This window comes from Nanorana parkeri, unplaced genomic scaffold (assembly GCF_000935625.1).
Source record: "Nanorana parkeri isolate BGI_ZX_2015 unplaced genomic scaffold, ASM93562v1 scaffold13, whole genome shotgun sequence".
Classification (NCBI taxonomy): domain Eukaryota; kingdom Metazoa; phylum Chordata; class Amphibia; order Anura; family Dicroglossidae; genus Nanorana; species Nanorana parkeri.
In genome coordinates, this window is record NW_017306281.1 from 2,638,944 (window position 1) to 2,657,107 (window position 18,164).

An 18,164-nucleotide genomic window follows, 5' to 3' on the forward strand; every position below is an offset into this window, starting at 1 on the left:
CATTATTGACACAGACTTACTTTACAAAGTAACAAGACTGATATGCCAGCTGGCTTACACGTTTCCTATATCCTGCTTCTATGTAATAACAGCACTATATGAATAGGATCCAGTGTGCATGTATGAAGGAGTGACTGTGGCCTTATGACAATGTTGTTATTGTTTTTAACATTTTTCACTATGGGAAGTTTTTTTAAGCAGGATGTTCATACACTTTTGTATACTAAACTCGCACTAAAAGGACTTAAGGAGAACTATGAGGTGAGTGAAAATCACTCATCCTCATAGTTAGAGCCAATGTGTGACAATGAAACTGTCACACATCGGCTCAATAGATCGGGAAGTGAGCAAACACATACCGTCGCTCGCTCACTTCTCGATCATCTCCATGCAGAGAGCGGTGACTGTCAGTCACCGCTCCCTGCAGGGATCCCCCCCCTCTCAGCGCTGACTGGAGGAACGGACGGGGAGGGGGCGGGTACAGCTGGCTCTGCCTCTAGATAGGCAGAGGCAGCTGTCACTCATGCAGCTGGGTGGATCTCAACAGCATTGTCGGGATCCGTCCCGGCTGCAGCAGTCTCAGTATACCGCAAGCATTAGCTTGCGATATACTGAGCTTAGGGTCACGGGAGGACGCTAGTATATGTCCTCCCGTGACTCTTAAGAGAACTATGGGGAAAAACACTGACCCCATAGTTCTCTTTTAAGTTTAGAGGTGGTCTGTGAATCCCTGTCTTTTGTTCTTGCTTTTTGTTATAATTTTGTTGTCCAATCCCTCTATTTTCAGTCCCCTAATATGCTTTTGTTGTCACACATAATGATCAAGGGATTCAAGCACTAACAAGAAAAGAAGCATGGACAGCAAGCATCTCTGATGATTGTTCCTGCCAATCTAAAATTGGTTAGATTGAATTCCGCAGAATCTCGCTGCAGCTTGAGTTAGTGTAGATGGCTAAAATCCAGTTAATAAAGTTTCCCTAGAATTCTCTGTCACGTAACGATCTGATGAAGGGGGCGTGCCCCGGAAACGAGTCAACGCTGACATCTCACACATCGGCACATAGGATATGTTATACGGATTTCCACTTGCCTTGCTCTGGTTCATTGTCCTACGGCTTATGTATATTCTACTCTTGTGAGTACATTCCTGTTTCTAATTACCTGCTATTGGATTAAACGTATCTGGACCAGGAAAGGTGCCCCCCTCTTTGTGTTTTCCTCTCCGTCACGTAATGTATAGAACATATATGGCCATCAGATTGTGTCAAAAGTTTTTTCCATGTCAATGGGGGGGTAAGGGACTTTGATAGGATAGGTGGGTGTGATGTGAAGGAGGGGCTTGTAATATGAAAAAGGCTCCTCATGTGAAATGGGGGCTTGTGAGTTGAAGGAGGAATGCTGATGCTGAGGGGGCTGGCTCCTGATGTAAAGAGGAACTTTGAGGTGAAAGGCAAGATTCTGATGTGAAAAGGGGGCTCCTGATTTGAAGAGGGCTCAGATGTAAAGCCCCTTCTTAAAAATGCATACCAGATCACCATTTTTTACATTTGAGATTCCATTCACACTGGAGCATTGCACTAATTGCATGTTAACCGCTTGAAGACCAGGTGTTTAGATCCCCTACCTGGCCAGGCCATTTTTCAGTGTTCAGCGCTGCGGTACTTTGACTGACATTTATTCCAATTTTTTAATTCTTTTTTTGTGTAACTTTAAAAAAATTTTGTACTATTTTTTTTTTTTCACTTAACTTTATTGCTATCACAGAGGGGGCTGATAAACCCCCTTATGTGATAGCAAAAAAGCAAAGAACCTCCCGGTCGCCGTGCACTGTATTGTTTTGCAGTGAAAAAAGTAGAACATGCACTATTTCTACTCACTGCAACACATGGTATCACAGTACTCAGGGGTATGGAAATGTTTTTAAAAAACTACTTCTTATAAATACGGGGGCCCAATCTACTTGTCCCTCATGACAACCTACTTTACAATACGTGTATATGTAATGACATGCACACCAGGTGACATCGCTGGCCCTACACGTGCGTTTATTCAGTGCCTGTGTTCCGGTCTGGTGCAGTCGGAAAAAGTATTGCATGCAGCAGGGCTAAATGTAGAGGAAAACCACCTTCCTGATGTTCGGAATTTCATTTCTTGGGCTTTGGGTGATACAAATTGCACACCCCTGAGTACTGCATGTTGCAGCGCACCACAGCTGAGGCCAGGTTCACACTTGCGCGATCCGTGACCGCACAGATTGCCATGTGGTCGCAGAGTCATACGGTGATCGCGCTGGCTGGACCATTCTTTTCTAATGGCACCCCACTCACGCAAGATTTTGCTTGTGCAAACAAACACGATTGCGGCTACCAAAAAAAAAAAAAACAACAACAACTGTGCTTCGCAAAAAAAATGTACATATACCTTTTTTCAGCGACTGCCACCTGGATGTAACCCCATTGAAATCATTGGGACACGTGACAACCACTGTGTGCAACTGCGCACAATCGTGCTGTCCCGGATCGCCCAGGTCTGCACTAGCCCTGAGTAGTGTGTTGGGGTGCCATTCAAATGAATAACAATGCAACGCAGACTAGGTGCATTGGGCAATAGCGTGCGCTAATTGGACATACACAGTAACATGCAATTAGCACAATGCTCCAATGTGAATGGGCCCTTAAAGTCTCCAAATTCTGCATCATTTTAAAAGGTGCCCTGACTGAAATAAGAGGTTGAGAAACGCTAAGATAGAATCCCATATGAGCAGGGTTATAGAAAAAGCTAAAGCACAAGGTTTTGTGAGGTCCGGTAAGAAATACACACCGCTGTCAGCCACTCCTCATCCGTCAGTATCTCTTCCTCACTGCGTCACTTCTACAGGCAGTCGCGCTCCCTTCCCCTGGTCGAATTTGGCGGGATGGACGTCACGACGTCACCACTGTTTTCCCGTCATGCTATGCGCGGCGGCTGCTTCCTTTGTGCCTCCTCGGACTGCTCTGTGAGCCCCGCCCGCTTCTGTGGACCGTGTACGTCGTTCTGTGTGGCTGCTGCCAGCCGGGCGGTTTGCAATCACAGCAGCTCGGTGGCGATAAACGGAGAGGACGCGTCTTCGTCTAAGAGATGGCGGTAGGTAGTTTGCCTGGAGCCGAGGCCTTTCCCGAAGGGGGAAAATGGCGCCGCGGCTTCGCCATGGTTAGTGCGGCCTGTGAGCGCCTCCGCCTGCCTGGCCTTGCACTCGTCACTGTGTGTCGTATTGTTTTGTTTCCAGGATATGGCGGCCGTAACAGCCATTTTCAGTGCTGATGTTGGGGATGGCTCGGCTGATGGAGCTGCCCGTCTACTCATCGGGTCTACATTATAAGAACAGGCACTGCTACCCCACATAAGGTTATAATAACAATCATTGATGGCACCTACGGGAGATAGTACTCAGGAATGTCATCAGCTAAATAGTACTCGGGAATGTCATCAACATGTAATAGGAAGAAATGATTCCGGCCCAGGCTGAGATGGAATAAAGGAACAGAGCGGTATGATGGCATTCAATATAGCACTGGGATCCCCTACCATAGCAGACCTTCATCCTCTCCAATGACTTGCCATCATTTTACACACACTTGATGAGTACGGTTTCTTATAAGAAAGTACTTTTGTGCATCTGGACTTCACACTTCCGGCTTTCTCAGCTAGGTGATAATGACATCCCCAACCCAAAGCCTACTTGGATACCGACATCACGGAGCACCAGGAGGACAGTGCCCATTAGCTGGCCATTTCCCGACCACACTCTGTGCATCAGGGACCAGCTGCAAGAACCAGGAAGAGACAGACAGATGCCTGTTGATCAGGGCATGAAAAATGTTAGGGTATTTCACCTGTCAGCATGACCGGACTATAGCCTTGCAATTTGTTAAACATTTTGGGGACACAGAGCTTTCTTTTGGAGTTATACAATCAGAGAGGTTCTTTTTTCACTATATAATGAAAAAAGTACCGTAAATTTCAGGGGAAAAAACTAGTTTTCCCTATGTTATAAAACATTTTATTCCTAACCATATTTTTGGTAAAATATAAAAGATGAGGTCACGTTGGGTAAATACACCAACATGTCAAGCCTTAAAATTGCACCTGCCCGCAAAATCGCAAAAATTGACCACACCGAAAATTGGCCATAGGCGACGCTTTAAACCCTTTTGCTGCTCATCAGTTTAGTGTTATTAGTGATTAATGGCCCTAAAATTATTTCTCGCACGGATATGTAACATGTGTGGCGCAATCGTCGTTTTTGCACATAGGTGCACCCAACGCATGTTTGTGTGTATGTGGGGGGTGGGATTTTTTAAAAGTTTTTTTTTTTTTTCTTTATATATGCTTTATTTTTTTATGCTTTTAATTTTTGTATTACTTTTTTTTTTACACGACTTTATTGCTATCACATAGGGGGCTAAGAAGCTTCCTATGTGATAGCCAATTTACATGACAGGTCCTCTTTATGGAGCAATCAGGGGTCTCCAAGACTGCTAATGTCACCTAGGGCCCCTCAGAAAAGCTGATAAAGCAGAGATCTGCTTCACCAGCTTCTCCCCAGCTTCTGAAGCTGTAGAGTGACAGCAGAATGCGGCAGTGAGGTAATATGCATCACTTCCTGCATTCGGGGACTGGAGAGGAGATCAGAGGGAGATTGTGTACCGATCTCCTGTCACAGAGCAGTCGTGTCTCGGGAGCGGTGACAAACGTCAGAGACATCCGATCGCTTGAATTTAAAGCTACTCGTCAGGCGCCGGCGTCATCTCGTCATAGATGAGAGAACGAGCGGATTTTTCAAGCCCTGCTGATGATGTCTGAAGGAAAATAGTGGTGGGGACCCTGGTGTGCTGTGATAGCGCGGCGCCTTGCAGAAGACAAGAATGGATTCGTTGGGCATGCGAGTGTTTTTTGAGTGAAAATGATATAAAGGGGGAGTGAAGTTCCTCTTCAAAGAGAACTAAAGCCAAACCGTTTTTTGGCTTTACTCTTTTAGGGCAAAGGAGTACATTTTACTAATGCCCTCCTGTGACCCAAAGTCAGCATTTAATGGGCTGCTGTATGCTGACAGCACAGAGTCATGCTGCAGCTGGGAAAAGAGTCCCAACAATATTGTCAGGATCCACCCTGCTGCCTGATTGACAGCTGGCTTTGCCTGCCCAGTGCCGGGGGTGGACCCTGCGGGAGTCATGACTGACTTGTCACCACTCTCTCCAGAGAGGAGACTGTGAGCTAAGTGATCAGCGGTCTGTGGTCACTCAGTACTCGATCAATGAGTGCGACAGTCAGTGAGCACCTGCAGTGTCACATGCTGACTCAAACTATTGGGAAGAGTGCATTTTACTCTCCCAATACTTCTCTAATCAGGGCTTGAAATATCTGCTCGTCCTACCGTCTGTGATGAGAGGACACCAGAGCCGGAGAAGTAGCTTCCCGGCCGGCTGTTGTAAATAAACGGCCGGCCGGGAGCTGTACATTCAAGCGATCGGTCATCTCTAGAGACGCCTGATCGCATGTATTGGCAGCAGCTGTCACTGCCGTTGCCGGTCCTGAGATCCGCTGTGCCCAGTGCGGCTGGGACCGGCATGGCTGCTCTGTGACAGGAGATCGGTACACAATCTCCCTCTGAGCTCCTCTCTGTCCCCAAATGCAGGAAGTGATGTATATTACATCACTTCCACATTCTGCTGTCACTCTCCAGCTACAGAAGGTGATGAAGCAGATCTCTGCCTCATCAGCTTCTCTGGGGGTCCCTAGGGGACAGGGGTCTTGGAGACCCCTGATGTCTCCATAAAGAGGACCTGTCATGTAAATTGGCTATCGCAGCTTCTTAGCCCCCTCTGTAATAGCAATAACGTGCAAAAAAACAAAAATTCAAACGCACGCAAGCATGCGGCAGGTGCCCCTATGTGCGAAAACAACTCTTGTGCCGCACATGTTGCATATCATGTGACATATATCATATCATGTGAGCAATAATTTTAAGGCCACTAATCACTGATAACACTAAACTGATGAGCAGTAAAAGCGTTTAGAGCGTTGCCTATGGACAATTTTCGGTGTGGTCCTTTTTTTGCGGGCGAGCACAATTTTAAGGCTTGACATGTTTGGTATCTATTTACCCGACGTGACCCCGTCTTTTATATTTTCCCAAAAATTGGCATGATAATAAATGTTTCATAGGGAAACAGGTTTTTATTCAAAATTTAGGGTACTTTTTTCATTATATAGTAAAAAAATAACCCCCCCCAAAAATTGCAAGGCTATAGTCCGGTCATGCTAACTGACTGGTGACCCTAAAATTTTTCAACCCCTGCTAATCATCCTATTCAAACACCACTTTCCAAACAGATTTTCATCGTAAATCTTTCACTGCCAGTGTAAACTAAAATGTGTTTAGTTGATTTTGTAGCATTTATAAAGAAATAGTACTACTACAGAATAGGCTTCAGGGGAGCCATCGTATTGTTCTAATACTCACTACTCACTACTGATGTCATTAATGTGCATATGTGGGGGCTTTAAATAATTTGGTGGATTTCTAGTGGTTTTATTTTTTGTATTTATTTTATTTTTCTTACACTTTGGCTTTTGGGGTGGGTTTATGTCAATAGTTGTTTTTTATATGCCCTCAACAATACAAGGCTGTCTTGAGGTAGGTTGCTATGCTGCCTTTTTTCGCACCTCCCCTCATGTCACCACGGGTCCTGTCAATGTCTTATTGTGACGTTTCAATAAAGTTACACTATTGCACAATAGACACCAGCCCACACCTGTTTTAGCGTGCGAGTTGGTGTGAATGAGCCCTAAGACCAAGTTGGTAGCAGACCCCTCAGTAAAGACTGTTTGGGTATATAAGCAATGCGTGGGAAGGTTAAGCTCACATTCTATCTTGATATTCTTAGGTAAAACAGCTGGTTTCTATGGGGCATAGTTATAAAACAATGAATGACATTCACAGGTGGTTAATCATTCCCTGTAATTTAAAACACTAGAACCAGGAAGATTCACTTGCAGGGAATATGTTAATGTCATAATCAATACTTTATAAATATTCCTGTATGTATAGTTTGTAAAATTTAGGTTTATGGGCCACCAATACTTTGCTAATTACAAACTCAGGCCCTACTTCCTGGTGGTGTTTTCTCCTTATTGCAATGCATGTCTGTAAGTCAGCATAATAGTGTAAAATAATGCAATCCTGGTGTTGAAGATCTGTTGTTAAAATGTATCTGTAGCCTAAAGGAGAGAAGGTGTACAACTGCTGTCATGTTTTTATTACTGGCTGTCCATGCTGGGGAGATTAATTCTCTCTTTGTCCAGGTAAATATTAAAAACAAGCAGGTGAAAATGTTCGACATTTAAAAAACTTCTTTAGGGTAAAGTTAAACATTGTAGTAATAATTCAAAATATGTGCTTACCGATAAACCATTTACATTTTAAGGGCCCATTCACACCAATTGCTGTGCGTTCCTCAGCTGCAGCTGCTGCAGCACACAGCAATCACTCTCAAAACTTCCCCATTTGCTCTGGGGCAGGAGGGGCTGAGGGTGTATTGAAGTCAATGGCACTGCATGCACACACACCCTGTCCGCAGTGCGATCTGACGCGTGGGAACATTTCCTGCGTTCCGGTCCACTGCAAACTGCATGCTCTATTTTTCGTTTACAGTGGATCGGAATGCAGGCAATGTTTTGCCATGATCGCACTGCGGGTGGGCGTGGCTGTGGCACTATTGACTTAAATGCATCGCCACTCCCCCTCCCGCCCTAGCACAAAGGGGGACATTTTGTCAGTGATTGCTGTGCGTTTCAGCAGCTGCCGTTCTGGAACGCACCGCAATTGGTGTAAATTTGCTCTAAAGCATTTTTTTTTTTCATTCTCTGTAGCTAATTAGTAGTTACCAAAATAGTAACAATTGATATCTGTAAAACTGTCATTTCCTTTTTCCCTAATAACCCTCTTTCACTCCAAGAAAAAAAAACCACACACTTTGGAATTCACATGGACTGATAAGTTTTAGCAAGAACAGTTTCTTATATCTGACAAGTAAAGTAAATAGCCCCAGATCCACATACATGGCACAGAAACCTCTGTGAAACTGACAGAACTGGCACAATTAGTCAAAAATAGAAATTAAACTACTAGTAAAATTTGTCCTTTAACATACATTTTCTAATTCCTATTGTCTGGAGAAATTTAATTCTTATAATATAATTATTTGATAAAATGTAGAATATTGATAAACGTGTATTCATAATGTGTGTTAAAGACAAAAACAAATTATTAGCTGTCACTGATCAGAACAGGAGCTAATAAGGACTGTGTGAATTTGGTGTGTGTGCTCAGATTCCAAGCTGCATTGAGCAATGAAAGTAGAAGGTCAAACTGAGGAACAGACTGAGCTTCTCATTAACATGTACAGTTTCTTCAACCCTTTCTTAAGGTGCCCATACACTGCTCGATTCTCGTACGAGAATTTTTTTTTTTATGTTGTTTCAGGCCAAGAGCCCTGAAGAAAAGCCCACAGCCATGCCCTCAGGCTCGCGTCCCAAGTACAGAAAGTGTGCCACATGTAGTGACAAATTGGCATCCTCGCATAAAAAGCCACTATGCCAGCCATGCTTAGAGAAGCTGGTGGCAGAGGAATCTGGGGGAAATTTCAAAGGCTTACTGGACAGTATGAAGCAGGAGTTGGTGGCGACTTTTCAATCGCTGCGCTCCGGCATTCAGGCTGGGCCTTCTGGGTCAGATCAGGGCCTTCTGGGCCAGATCCTGCCCTGCCTGGGCCTTCTGGGATTCAAACCCGCATGTACTCAGAGAGCGGTACCAGTCGGGACACCGCAAAATCCGGGGATTCTTCCTCCAATTCCGAGGAGGACGAATCAGCGGAGGAAGGAGAGGTCAGGGCTTCCAGATTTCTCTTCCCAGCGTCAGACACTAACGAGCTGCTCAAAGCGACTCGTTAACGGTATGAGCAATAAGCCTGTTGTTGTGGCAGTGTTAGAATTTTTACAGAGGGGGGCGGACATGAGCTTATCATGTAGTACGCTTAAAGTGCAGACATCGGCACTGTCAGTGTACCTGGAGACGAGGTTGGCTGAGGAACCCCTGATCAAGAGGTTCTTAAAGGCCACAAGCCACCAGCGGCCGCCTCCGACTAGGAACACTAAGCTTATAAGTATCCTTCGGTTCTATTTTATTACTGAGGTATGCTGGGGGCAAGTGCCCTTTTATTTGGTGTATGTGATGTGTTTCCTGTTTTAGGTGGGAGGAGACTATCTCTCAGATGCTGTCCTGGAAGATTCCTGGAAACCGAGTTACCAGGTACCTAACTCAGTTTTTTTTTTAAATCCCTGTACAACCATCGCAAGACTAAGGTGATGGTTGTAGAGTGTATGGCCACCTTTAGGAACATTTAGTTCACAACCAGTAAAATCTGCCAGCACAGTACAGACCTACCAGCTCCCTCCTTAATATTACATGGGGGGAACTAGGTACTATTTTTACACATGTAAAAAAAAAAAAACACTTGAAAATAAGTAGCAGATTTTTTTTTTTTTTTAAAGCTCTGCAATATGAGTGAGAACATGTAGCAAATAGCTACATTTTCCTAAGAAAGGGTTAAAGAAACTGCATGTTAATGAGAAGCTCAGTCTGTCCCCCAGTTTGACCCTCTACTTTCACTTTTTTAAGCTCTGCAATATGAGTGGGAACATGTAGCAAATAGCAAAAATCCCAAATATGGGGCTTTTAAAGTGTAAAATCAGGGATGCAAGAGCCACAAATACATTTATATTAGACACATCAATTTATTAGAAAAATAATAAGAAACTCATAACATCCCAGAGCAACTAGGATATATGACAGCTCCCTAATAGAACAAGAATTAAAGGAGAACTATGAGGTGAGTGCTTTTCACTCACCTCATAGTTCTAGCCGACCTGTGATAATGAGACTGTGATGATCAATGCATGTCCTTTCTCCAATATGAGCCTATACAAGCAAGAAAAGCTGTCCTCACACTGGATTCCGCTGGGATAGTTTATTGAAGGTTGTACCACATCACTGTTTTTTTGCCCAAGGTCCACCCCCACTGACACATTTCACTCAATCATGGGCTTAGTGGTGAATCCCATCTCTGACTAAGCTCGTGATTGGGTGAAATGCGTTAAAGGGGGTGGACCTTGGGCGGGACACCTGTGATGTGGTACAACCTTCAATAAACTATCCCAGTGGAATCCGGTGTGCAGCCAGCTTTTCTTCTGTGTTGTATGGGCTCATATTAGAGAGAGGACGTGCTCCCAGCGGAAAGCACCCAGCTCATTCCTTTCCTGAGCCGTGGGGAGAAGTAATGCTTCTTTTGTGGGCTGACGCCCAATCAACTTGAATGGGTGACAGCTGCCGCTTTTAAACAGCACATTAGAGATTCTTGCTACAGGAAATTGCAAGTTCCTAACACAGGAATCCCTAATCGCACCTAAAATCTAGGTGTGAATAGACACTTGCTGTCTAAGTAAACCCAGTTTAACCCCTTCATGACTGAGCTTGTTTTTAGTTTCTGTTCGTAAATGACTGACACACTTTTGACATTTTTGCTGTGTGATTCTTCCACGTCAGTAATATACTTTCTTACATAGTACACTCGCACATATTTATATATTGTTTTTTAGAGGACAGATAGGGCTACATATTTATATCACATATGTGTGTCTAACGCCTCACTTAGGACAAATAAAATATAAAAAAAAGAGGAAAAAAACACTTTTTCCCCAGTTTTGATTTGTAGTATTTTTTTTACAAAACCAGCACAGCTAAAAAAATGCAATAAATACATTTATTTATTTGTCCCTTATGTTATTTTTTTTTACACTTTTTTTTTTTACACTTTTCACTTTTTTTTTTAAACTTAAAAATTGTATTTATATATGAGCAAAAAAGCCGGCATGTGTGTCCCTCTGCTGTGACTCTCGGACACCCGATATTAAGGTATCGGGTGTCTGAAAAAGGTTAACCCTTTCATTAATGAATGCCTCTGTAGTAAGGGCATCCATTAATGAATGTTAAAAGCTGATTCTCAGCGGTAAGCAGCAAATAACTCGTCACGTACAGTGTACGTGACAAGTCATTTGGTCCCTTTGTGGCTGGACGTACAGTGTACGTCTCCCGTCACGAAGGGGTTAAAGAACTCCTACAGGCATAATTATTCTTAACCCTTGCAGTGGAGCTACCCCTGCATTTCAAAGGTTAAGTGCTGGTTTTTGGTCCGTGGACGTTAACCGATATACTCACCTGAATCTTGGAGCCAGCTGGCTGTTAGACTGGTCCCTGTTGCCTCTCTCCTCTTCCGCTCCTGTGTCTCATGTTGACTCACAGAACCTTAGAGTGGAAGGTGGTCAGTGTCTAACAGCAGCCGGCTATGAAGTTCAGGTGAGTAAAACTCTTCTTTTTTTTTTTTTGTTTTTAATCTTCATCCCTAGATAAGAACGAGCACTTTACCCCACTGCAAGGGTTGAGAATAATTATGCCCGGAGTTTTTCTTTACGGTTCCTTCATTAGGGCTATGATGCTCAAACTGCTCCATTTGCTTATTATAGGTGTGTAGCAGACCGTGGTGTATACAAGGGAAAAGAGCCACCCTAAAACAGGATGTCCAGGTCAGGGCTCAGGAGACCAGCTGATTCTACAGGAAACAAACTTTTGAACATTAAGAAGCAGCATTCATTCTTATTGATTTAATCAGCATTTCAAATAGCTTAAAAAACCTTTTGAGTTTAATATTACTTTAATTCTTTGTCACTGACCCTGGAACTAGTATGCAAATAGCCTCCTGACTTACTTGATCTACATGTTCTGTGTCGGTGACAGTATTGAAACCAATGGTCAGTAAGCTTTTTTGAAGGTCAGCGGTGGCAGCTTGCTTACTTTCAGAGCTGGTTTAGTTTGCCTATATAAATGAGCCTGTGATGAGGTTCATCATTTTCATTCCAGCCACTAATATGTATATATTTTTCAGTCAAGTGATACAGATCGAGATGGAGGCTCCCCGGATAGCTGTTCGCCTACGTTAGACAAACTCATGGAAGAATGTGATCCATCAAAGTCCCCCACAGCTTACAGACCATGTTCAAGATCCCGTTCACGTTCAAGAGAACATAAACGGAAGGCTGGTAAGTTGGGTCTCGCTTTTTTTCTACTTCTACTTTTTATAATTGAAGTGCTTACAACTTACTGTATGGCTTTACAATTTCACAGATTATGAAGGGAAGAAACACCGGAGTCGAAGCAGGAGCAAAGAGGTAATTAATACTTTGTAGTGTACATTGACTAATTATATGTCTTTGTTTATATTGGGGATATTTTACTCCATGGTAAGTAGTACTAAAGTATTTACACCATATCATTGTGTATGGTGCACTTTATTTTGTCATATTCTATGTAATTGCATTTATTACAGCTTCAGCAGTATCTCAATTCATTTTAAACTTTGCTGTTAAAGCATAACGCAGCTAAACAGCAGAACCCATGGACTGACTTCATTTAAGTATTTAAATAATATTTATGGTGCAAGGTATTGCATATTTAGTATCTTCCTACCCATTTGTAATGCTCACCTGTATCTGTAAAACTTGTTGCTGAGGAGTATTGCACTGGTGATACTGCAAGCTGGAATAGTATTCTAACCATATTTGGTTATCACATGTGATAGGAAGCATTGATATAAAAATTTATTATTGTGCCTAGACCACATGATAACTTTTCTGTAATAAATCATACTCAGCGTGCTAAAGCACGAAGAGACTGAACTGAAGACGCTGCTGACTCATAACAAAAAAATAAGTCTACTTCATGATAAGGTAACTATCAGTCATTCAACCTCCTATTTGACTTGTACAATAATTTGAGTAAATTGTTTAAGGATATTATTTTACAGTAAGTCTTTTATGTTAAAAGTAAAATCTATTTTTTTTTTTTTTTTAGCAATGTGTCTGACAGGTGTCATTCAATAATACACGGCTCATCCAGCTAGATTTCCCCTAGGCAGAACGGACATATAACACTGCTAAATTGCTGTAGAGCAGAGCTATGTCAGGACCATGTTGGAAACCAGAACTAGAACAAACTTTTTTGGGTGGCCATGCTTTGTGTAATGGATGCTTGAGAAAACATTAATGAAACCACCAAAACTGTTAATTTCGTGTGTTACCGGGCACACCAGTTCTTCTATTTATCCTTTTGGTTTTCTACCAGTAGTCAGGGGCCCTTGCCTTTCTTTCAACTGGTGCCATGTACGGGTGCTTTTCATCAGACAAAAATGTATTTGATGAGACTATTGTTATCCTATCAGTGGTTGGAATTTGAAGTATGAATTGTGCCCTAATAGATTTTGGCTTTGCAAACTCTTAACTGAAAGCACCGTGCATGTCTAAAATGTATTAAAAACATATATCTCTCAGTTAATGTTATCCAGTAGAAAAAATACTACTAACATACTTTGTACATTTTTAAAACATTTCCATTGTAACTATTGATATTAACGCTCCTCTTTCCCTCAACATTTCTTTTGTAGCCTGTTAGTGGAGGGATCTCCAAACAATTCTGTAGGTTGGGCAAGATGCTAATTCACAATTATATTAGTTTTTGTATAGGTAAAATATAAAGAGTTTCCTTCCTTCATTATGAATTGAAGAGCTAAACTCCAGGCTCTCCCAAAGCACAGCCTATAGACTTAGAAAAATGTGAAGAACAACAACAACAACGTGAAGTATAGCTTGGTACGTCCTCAACGTTTGCGTCACTTAATGCAGTGCAGCCACTGCAAAATGTGTATTACAAACAGACTAACTACTCCTGCTGTCACGTTATACCATTTCTTGGACTTCTTGTCTTAGCTGCCCTTGTAGCTAAATAATCATGCGAGTCTGCATGGTGGTTCTCTTTTTGGATGGAGCAATATGCAATAGTACTACCCAGTTTCTTGTGTGAATCAGCAGACAGAGCTTTTAACAGGAGGGACAGCCAGAGTGCAGGGTGGTTGGCCACACAACGGCTGCAAAGAATAAATAACCAAGCAGAGTTACTTTTCACAGGGAAGGTTTGTGGACTGGATTGAAAATTGCTTAGTCCACCGGCTGATAGGGGGAAACAGTTTGGTCTAAAAGTGCTTGTTGCCTGGCTGTAATGCTGGCCCTCTAGCTCCTATACTATGCAGATTTTCAAAGCTACAGTAAAGTCAGAACACCTTATCTTCATATGTATTCTGTGCTTGTGAATGGGCCGGTATGGAAGCTTGGCCGTTAGCATTTTGAAAAGAGAGGATGGCAATGACAGCTTGCATTTTTGTCATGACAGGATTTGCTTGAAGTGTATCAATGCATATCAATTAAGAACAAAGATGTGAGCCCTTGTACCCTACACTGTCCTCTGAATCTCTGATGGGTAATCTGTTAGTGGCAGCTGTGCTGAGAGATACAGTACCTGCTATCACTAACCTCCTTTTTTAAGTATGTTAAATGTCTTGCAGTCATACTGATCCTCTGACTTCAGGGACTTAAGAAATATTGAAGATATTAAATCGGCATGACAACCAGGCAATTTGAGTTTTCAAAAGCAGAGTTCCAAGGTTGAAACCTCCATTTCTGTCCCAGTGTATTTTTGCTTTGAGATACTGTGACCTTGCCCATGCAGGCAAAGTGAAAGGGTCTCTTGAAAGGGCCAAACCCCTCTGTCTTCCCATGCCACTGCTTTTTTATGCACAGTCTGCACTTAATTGACTGATGTTGACAACCCAAAAGCCTAGTCACGTGACAGTGCTTGGGCCTGGCAGTTGGCTGCTAGATCTGAGCACTTGTCCTAGGGCAGGGGTCGGCAACCCACGGCTCCAGAGCCGCATGTGCCTCTTTTATCCCTCTGCTGTGGCTCCCTGTCCAGGGGCGGAACTACTGCTGGGGCCTGAGGCTGTGAGGGGGCCCGGTGAGGTCCGGTCCTGGGCACCCCCCCCCACCTTGGTGGAATATGCGCAGAACTGATCTGTCCTGGAACTGCTGTTCGGTCCTGAAATGTCACTTCTATCCGACTTGAGTGGGGTGGAATGTGAGATGCCACTCAGAGTCGGATAGAAGTGGCATTTCAGGACCGATCAGCTGTTCCAGGGCAGATCGATTCTCCTGGAACAGCTGAGAAAACGTTGGGATGCTTTTTTTTTGTTTAATATATTTTTATTATTATTCCCATTAAATACATTTACACATTTCGAAAATATACACAGAAATATGTATGTATTCATCGTTGGGATGCTTGCCTATTGGTGGTCACACATTCCACCGCAAAAAACTGGGCGGGATTACAGTGACATGTGTGACCATGCCACCGGTCACGCTTTGTAAAGTAATCACAAACTTTGATAGAACACCGCCATCCGGCCAGTACCCATGTGAGAAGTCTGGGGGGCCTCTTACATGAGTATCAGCTGTACCAGGGGCAGCATGGCAGAGGTGACAGGGGAGGGGGTGGAGGAGGCCAGGCAGCAGCAGCTGGTAAGAGGAGTTGGAAGGAAGTACAGGGAAAGGGACCCCGGCGACCAGCCCACCTGAGGCCCTGCAGAGCCCACCATCGAGAGTCTCAGATGAGCTGTGCAGGATCTATGGTGGTGCGCTGCAGGATCTCGGGTGAGTCCAGTGCGTTACTGAGCCCACATTTACATGCTATACATAGCATAAAGGTAAAAAAACGATATATGCAGTGTTATCTTCATTTTAGATGTCAAAAGGATTTTGTGGCTCCCGGTGTTTTCTTTTCTGTGGGAAACGGATCCAAATGGCTCTTTGAGTGTTTAAGGTTGCTGACCCCTGTCCTAGGGGGACGAGATGACATGGTACACCATACCTAAAAGTGCTGTGTGTTGTAGATGGCTGCAAGGAGGGGGAGCGTTGGGAAAAGTGGCTATGTGTGGGTTAGGGGGGGCCTTTGCAGAAACACTGTCACTTTGCCCTGCATGGACAAGGTAACAGTGTCTCATTAAAGAAATGCATCTTTTATCAATACATAGGACTTGAACTTTGGTTTGGCAAGTATCACTGTTTTCCTGGACTTCAGTTGAAAGTGTTTTCCCATCTGTTGGCCCATTCACAGATTAGTAGGTATTAGTGGGTTTGATTCTATTTTGGTTAATGTTCAAGTGCTATCTTTGGGTCTGTGAAAGTGGTGCAACTATATAACATGGTTGAATCAGATTTTATGACCAGATCTGATGCATGTGCTTTCATATTACTTGCTGAGATCGGTTAAGTGATCTAATATTAGCCTGGTATTTTTAGCATTGTCAAATTTATATATCTAAAAACAATACATTGAGTGTGAAAATGGAAGAATATATTACTTCTATATTATTGGATACACATTCAAATCAAAAGAAAGAATAGTTATTTTTGCTGTATTTGGATTAAAAGGTAGATTTAGCATGAAAATTTCAATGGTCTATATTCTGAAATAAACATACAGCAGAACATCTGTCCCCCTCTTACGTAAACTGGTCTAGAGAAATGGATACATTCTCAGAGAACTGTTTGTCACTCAGTAGTGACAACTTCCACACTGCAATCCTGACCAATTCACCTTGAGGTTATGCCACATTACTACATTTCAAAAGCAGACGGTACTCCAAATCAAAATTTTGGTTTTTGCAGAAGTCAGTTCTAAGCATATGGTAGTTCCAGTTTTCCTAAAAACACCCTGCAGTTTTCTCAGCACTGGCTACTTTTATTAATTGACATACAAAGCCAAAGCTGAAGGCATGGTTTAAGGTTTAATTTTTGTCACTAAGGTTACAAAAGTTACTTCACAGCCTATGTCACTCGTTTGACACTTATACTAACTCTCTTTGTTGCACTATTTTCCTGAAAGAACAAACTTCTTCTTAAAACAGGGTCGAAGACATGGGTCCAAAGAGAAATCTTCAAAGAAACACCGTTCCGACGACATCATTGACAGAGATCATTCAGACAGGGTCAGGGAGCGAATAAATTCATCCGAAAATGGAGAAGAAAGACATCGTCGCAAGGATCGGAGGCCTTCTCGAGGCAGAAGCTATTCCAGGTCACGATCACGTGAAAGGTAAAATTAAATATGTATTCTTTTGGCAGTCCATCCTATTGTTTAGAAATGTCCCACATTACAGTTGTGGTGTCCAGCTTGCTCTTTCCAATCAAATAATAATGTAAAGCAGCAAGGAAATTGGTCGTGTCCTGTCATGCCAGTAATAGCTGTTTGTACTTAACATTGGTAAATGTATCAACATCAGCCTAGTTAGATTTTATGCCCTATTTTACCGCTTTTTATTTTCTATGCTTATGTTGTGTGGATGTTAAGGATAGACTATATTGAAACAATACTTATGCTGCCATTGTTATCCTCTTGTTTCTGAACATGTCCTATTCCAGACGGCATTGTAGTAGGAGTCGTGACAAGAAAAAATCCCGCTCAAAGAGCAGAGAAAGGAAGCGACGACCCCGTTCACGCTCAGGATCCAGATCCAAACATCGTCATAGAAGCAGGAGTAGAAGCAGAAGTCGGTAAGTCTTATGCACTAAAAGAAAAACTATTTTCTTGTTTAAACCTTTCGCTGCCAAGCCCTCCAAAAACGATTTTAGCTTCAGCTGGCCACACCATTTTTGCAATTTTTCCCATTGTTTTGACTTTCTACTGCTGCATTGCTAGCGGTTTTTTTAAAAGACCCCACTCCCCAAACCATATATTTTCTGAAAGCACAGGCCCGTTGGAATAAAAGATTGTGCTACTAATTTTGTAGGTCCTGCGATAATTGTGCAAATGTTTGTCAAATCAAAATAAACCAATAAAAATACACAAATTGATAAAAGCACACTAAAATCAGTATCGGTGCACACAAAAAATACTTTTCCGACAAAATCTGAAAGATGAAACAGTATTAAGAGTTAATAAATAAATATTTGTACATTTTAAATTGCGCCTTTTTGCAAAATAGTAAAAAAAAAAAAATGAAGTAACGAAAAACTGTAAGCAAGTTTCTGATAAAATCTTACAGGCGTACATTTAATCGCAACACAGCTTATCATAACGCACGGCAATGCGTCACAACGCTATGCCATGGTCTACCAAAGATTTA

General features: G+C 42.6%; 1 protein-coding gene across 4 annotated transcripts in view; it reads left to right on the forward strand.

Annotated features, from left to right (window-relative positions):
* Positions 1-3,091: 3,091 nt before the first annotated feature.
* The window catches only part of RSRC2 (arginine and serine rich coiled-coil 2), a 27,501-nt gene continuing 12,428 nt past the window's right edge, over positions 3,092-18,164 (forward strand). For 3 of the 4 annotated variants that reach the window (XM_018557441.1, XM_018557422.1, XM_018557431.1), the window contains exons 1-5: positions 3,092-3,123; positions 12,039-12,192; positions 12,278-12,321; positions 16,947-17,134; positions 17,461-17,592. In XM_018557441.1, coding sequence (XP_018412943.1) covers positions 3,118-3,123; positions 12,039-12,192; positions 12,278-12,321; positions 16,947-17,134; positions 17,461-17,592 — 524 coding nt within the window. In that variant the 5' untranslated portion in view covers positions 3,092-3,117. Of the gene's footprint in view, positions 3,124-12,038; positions 12,193-12,277; positions 12,322-12,825; positions 12,880-16,924; positions 17,135-17,460; positions 17,593-18,164 lie in introns of those variants that run through there. The other variant, XM_018557447.1, reaches the window with a different exon arrangement.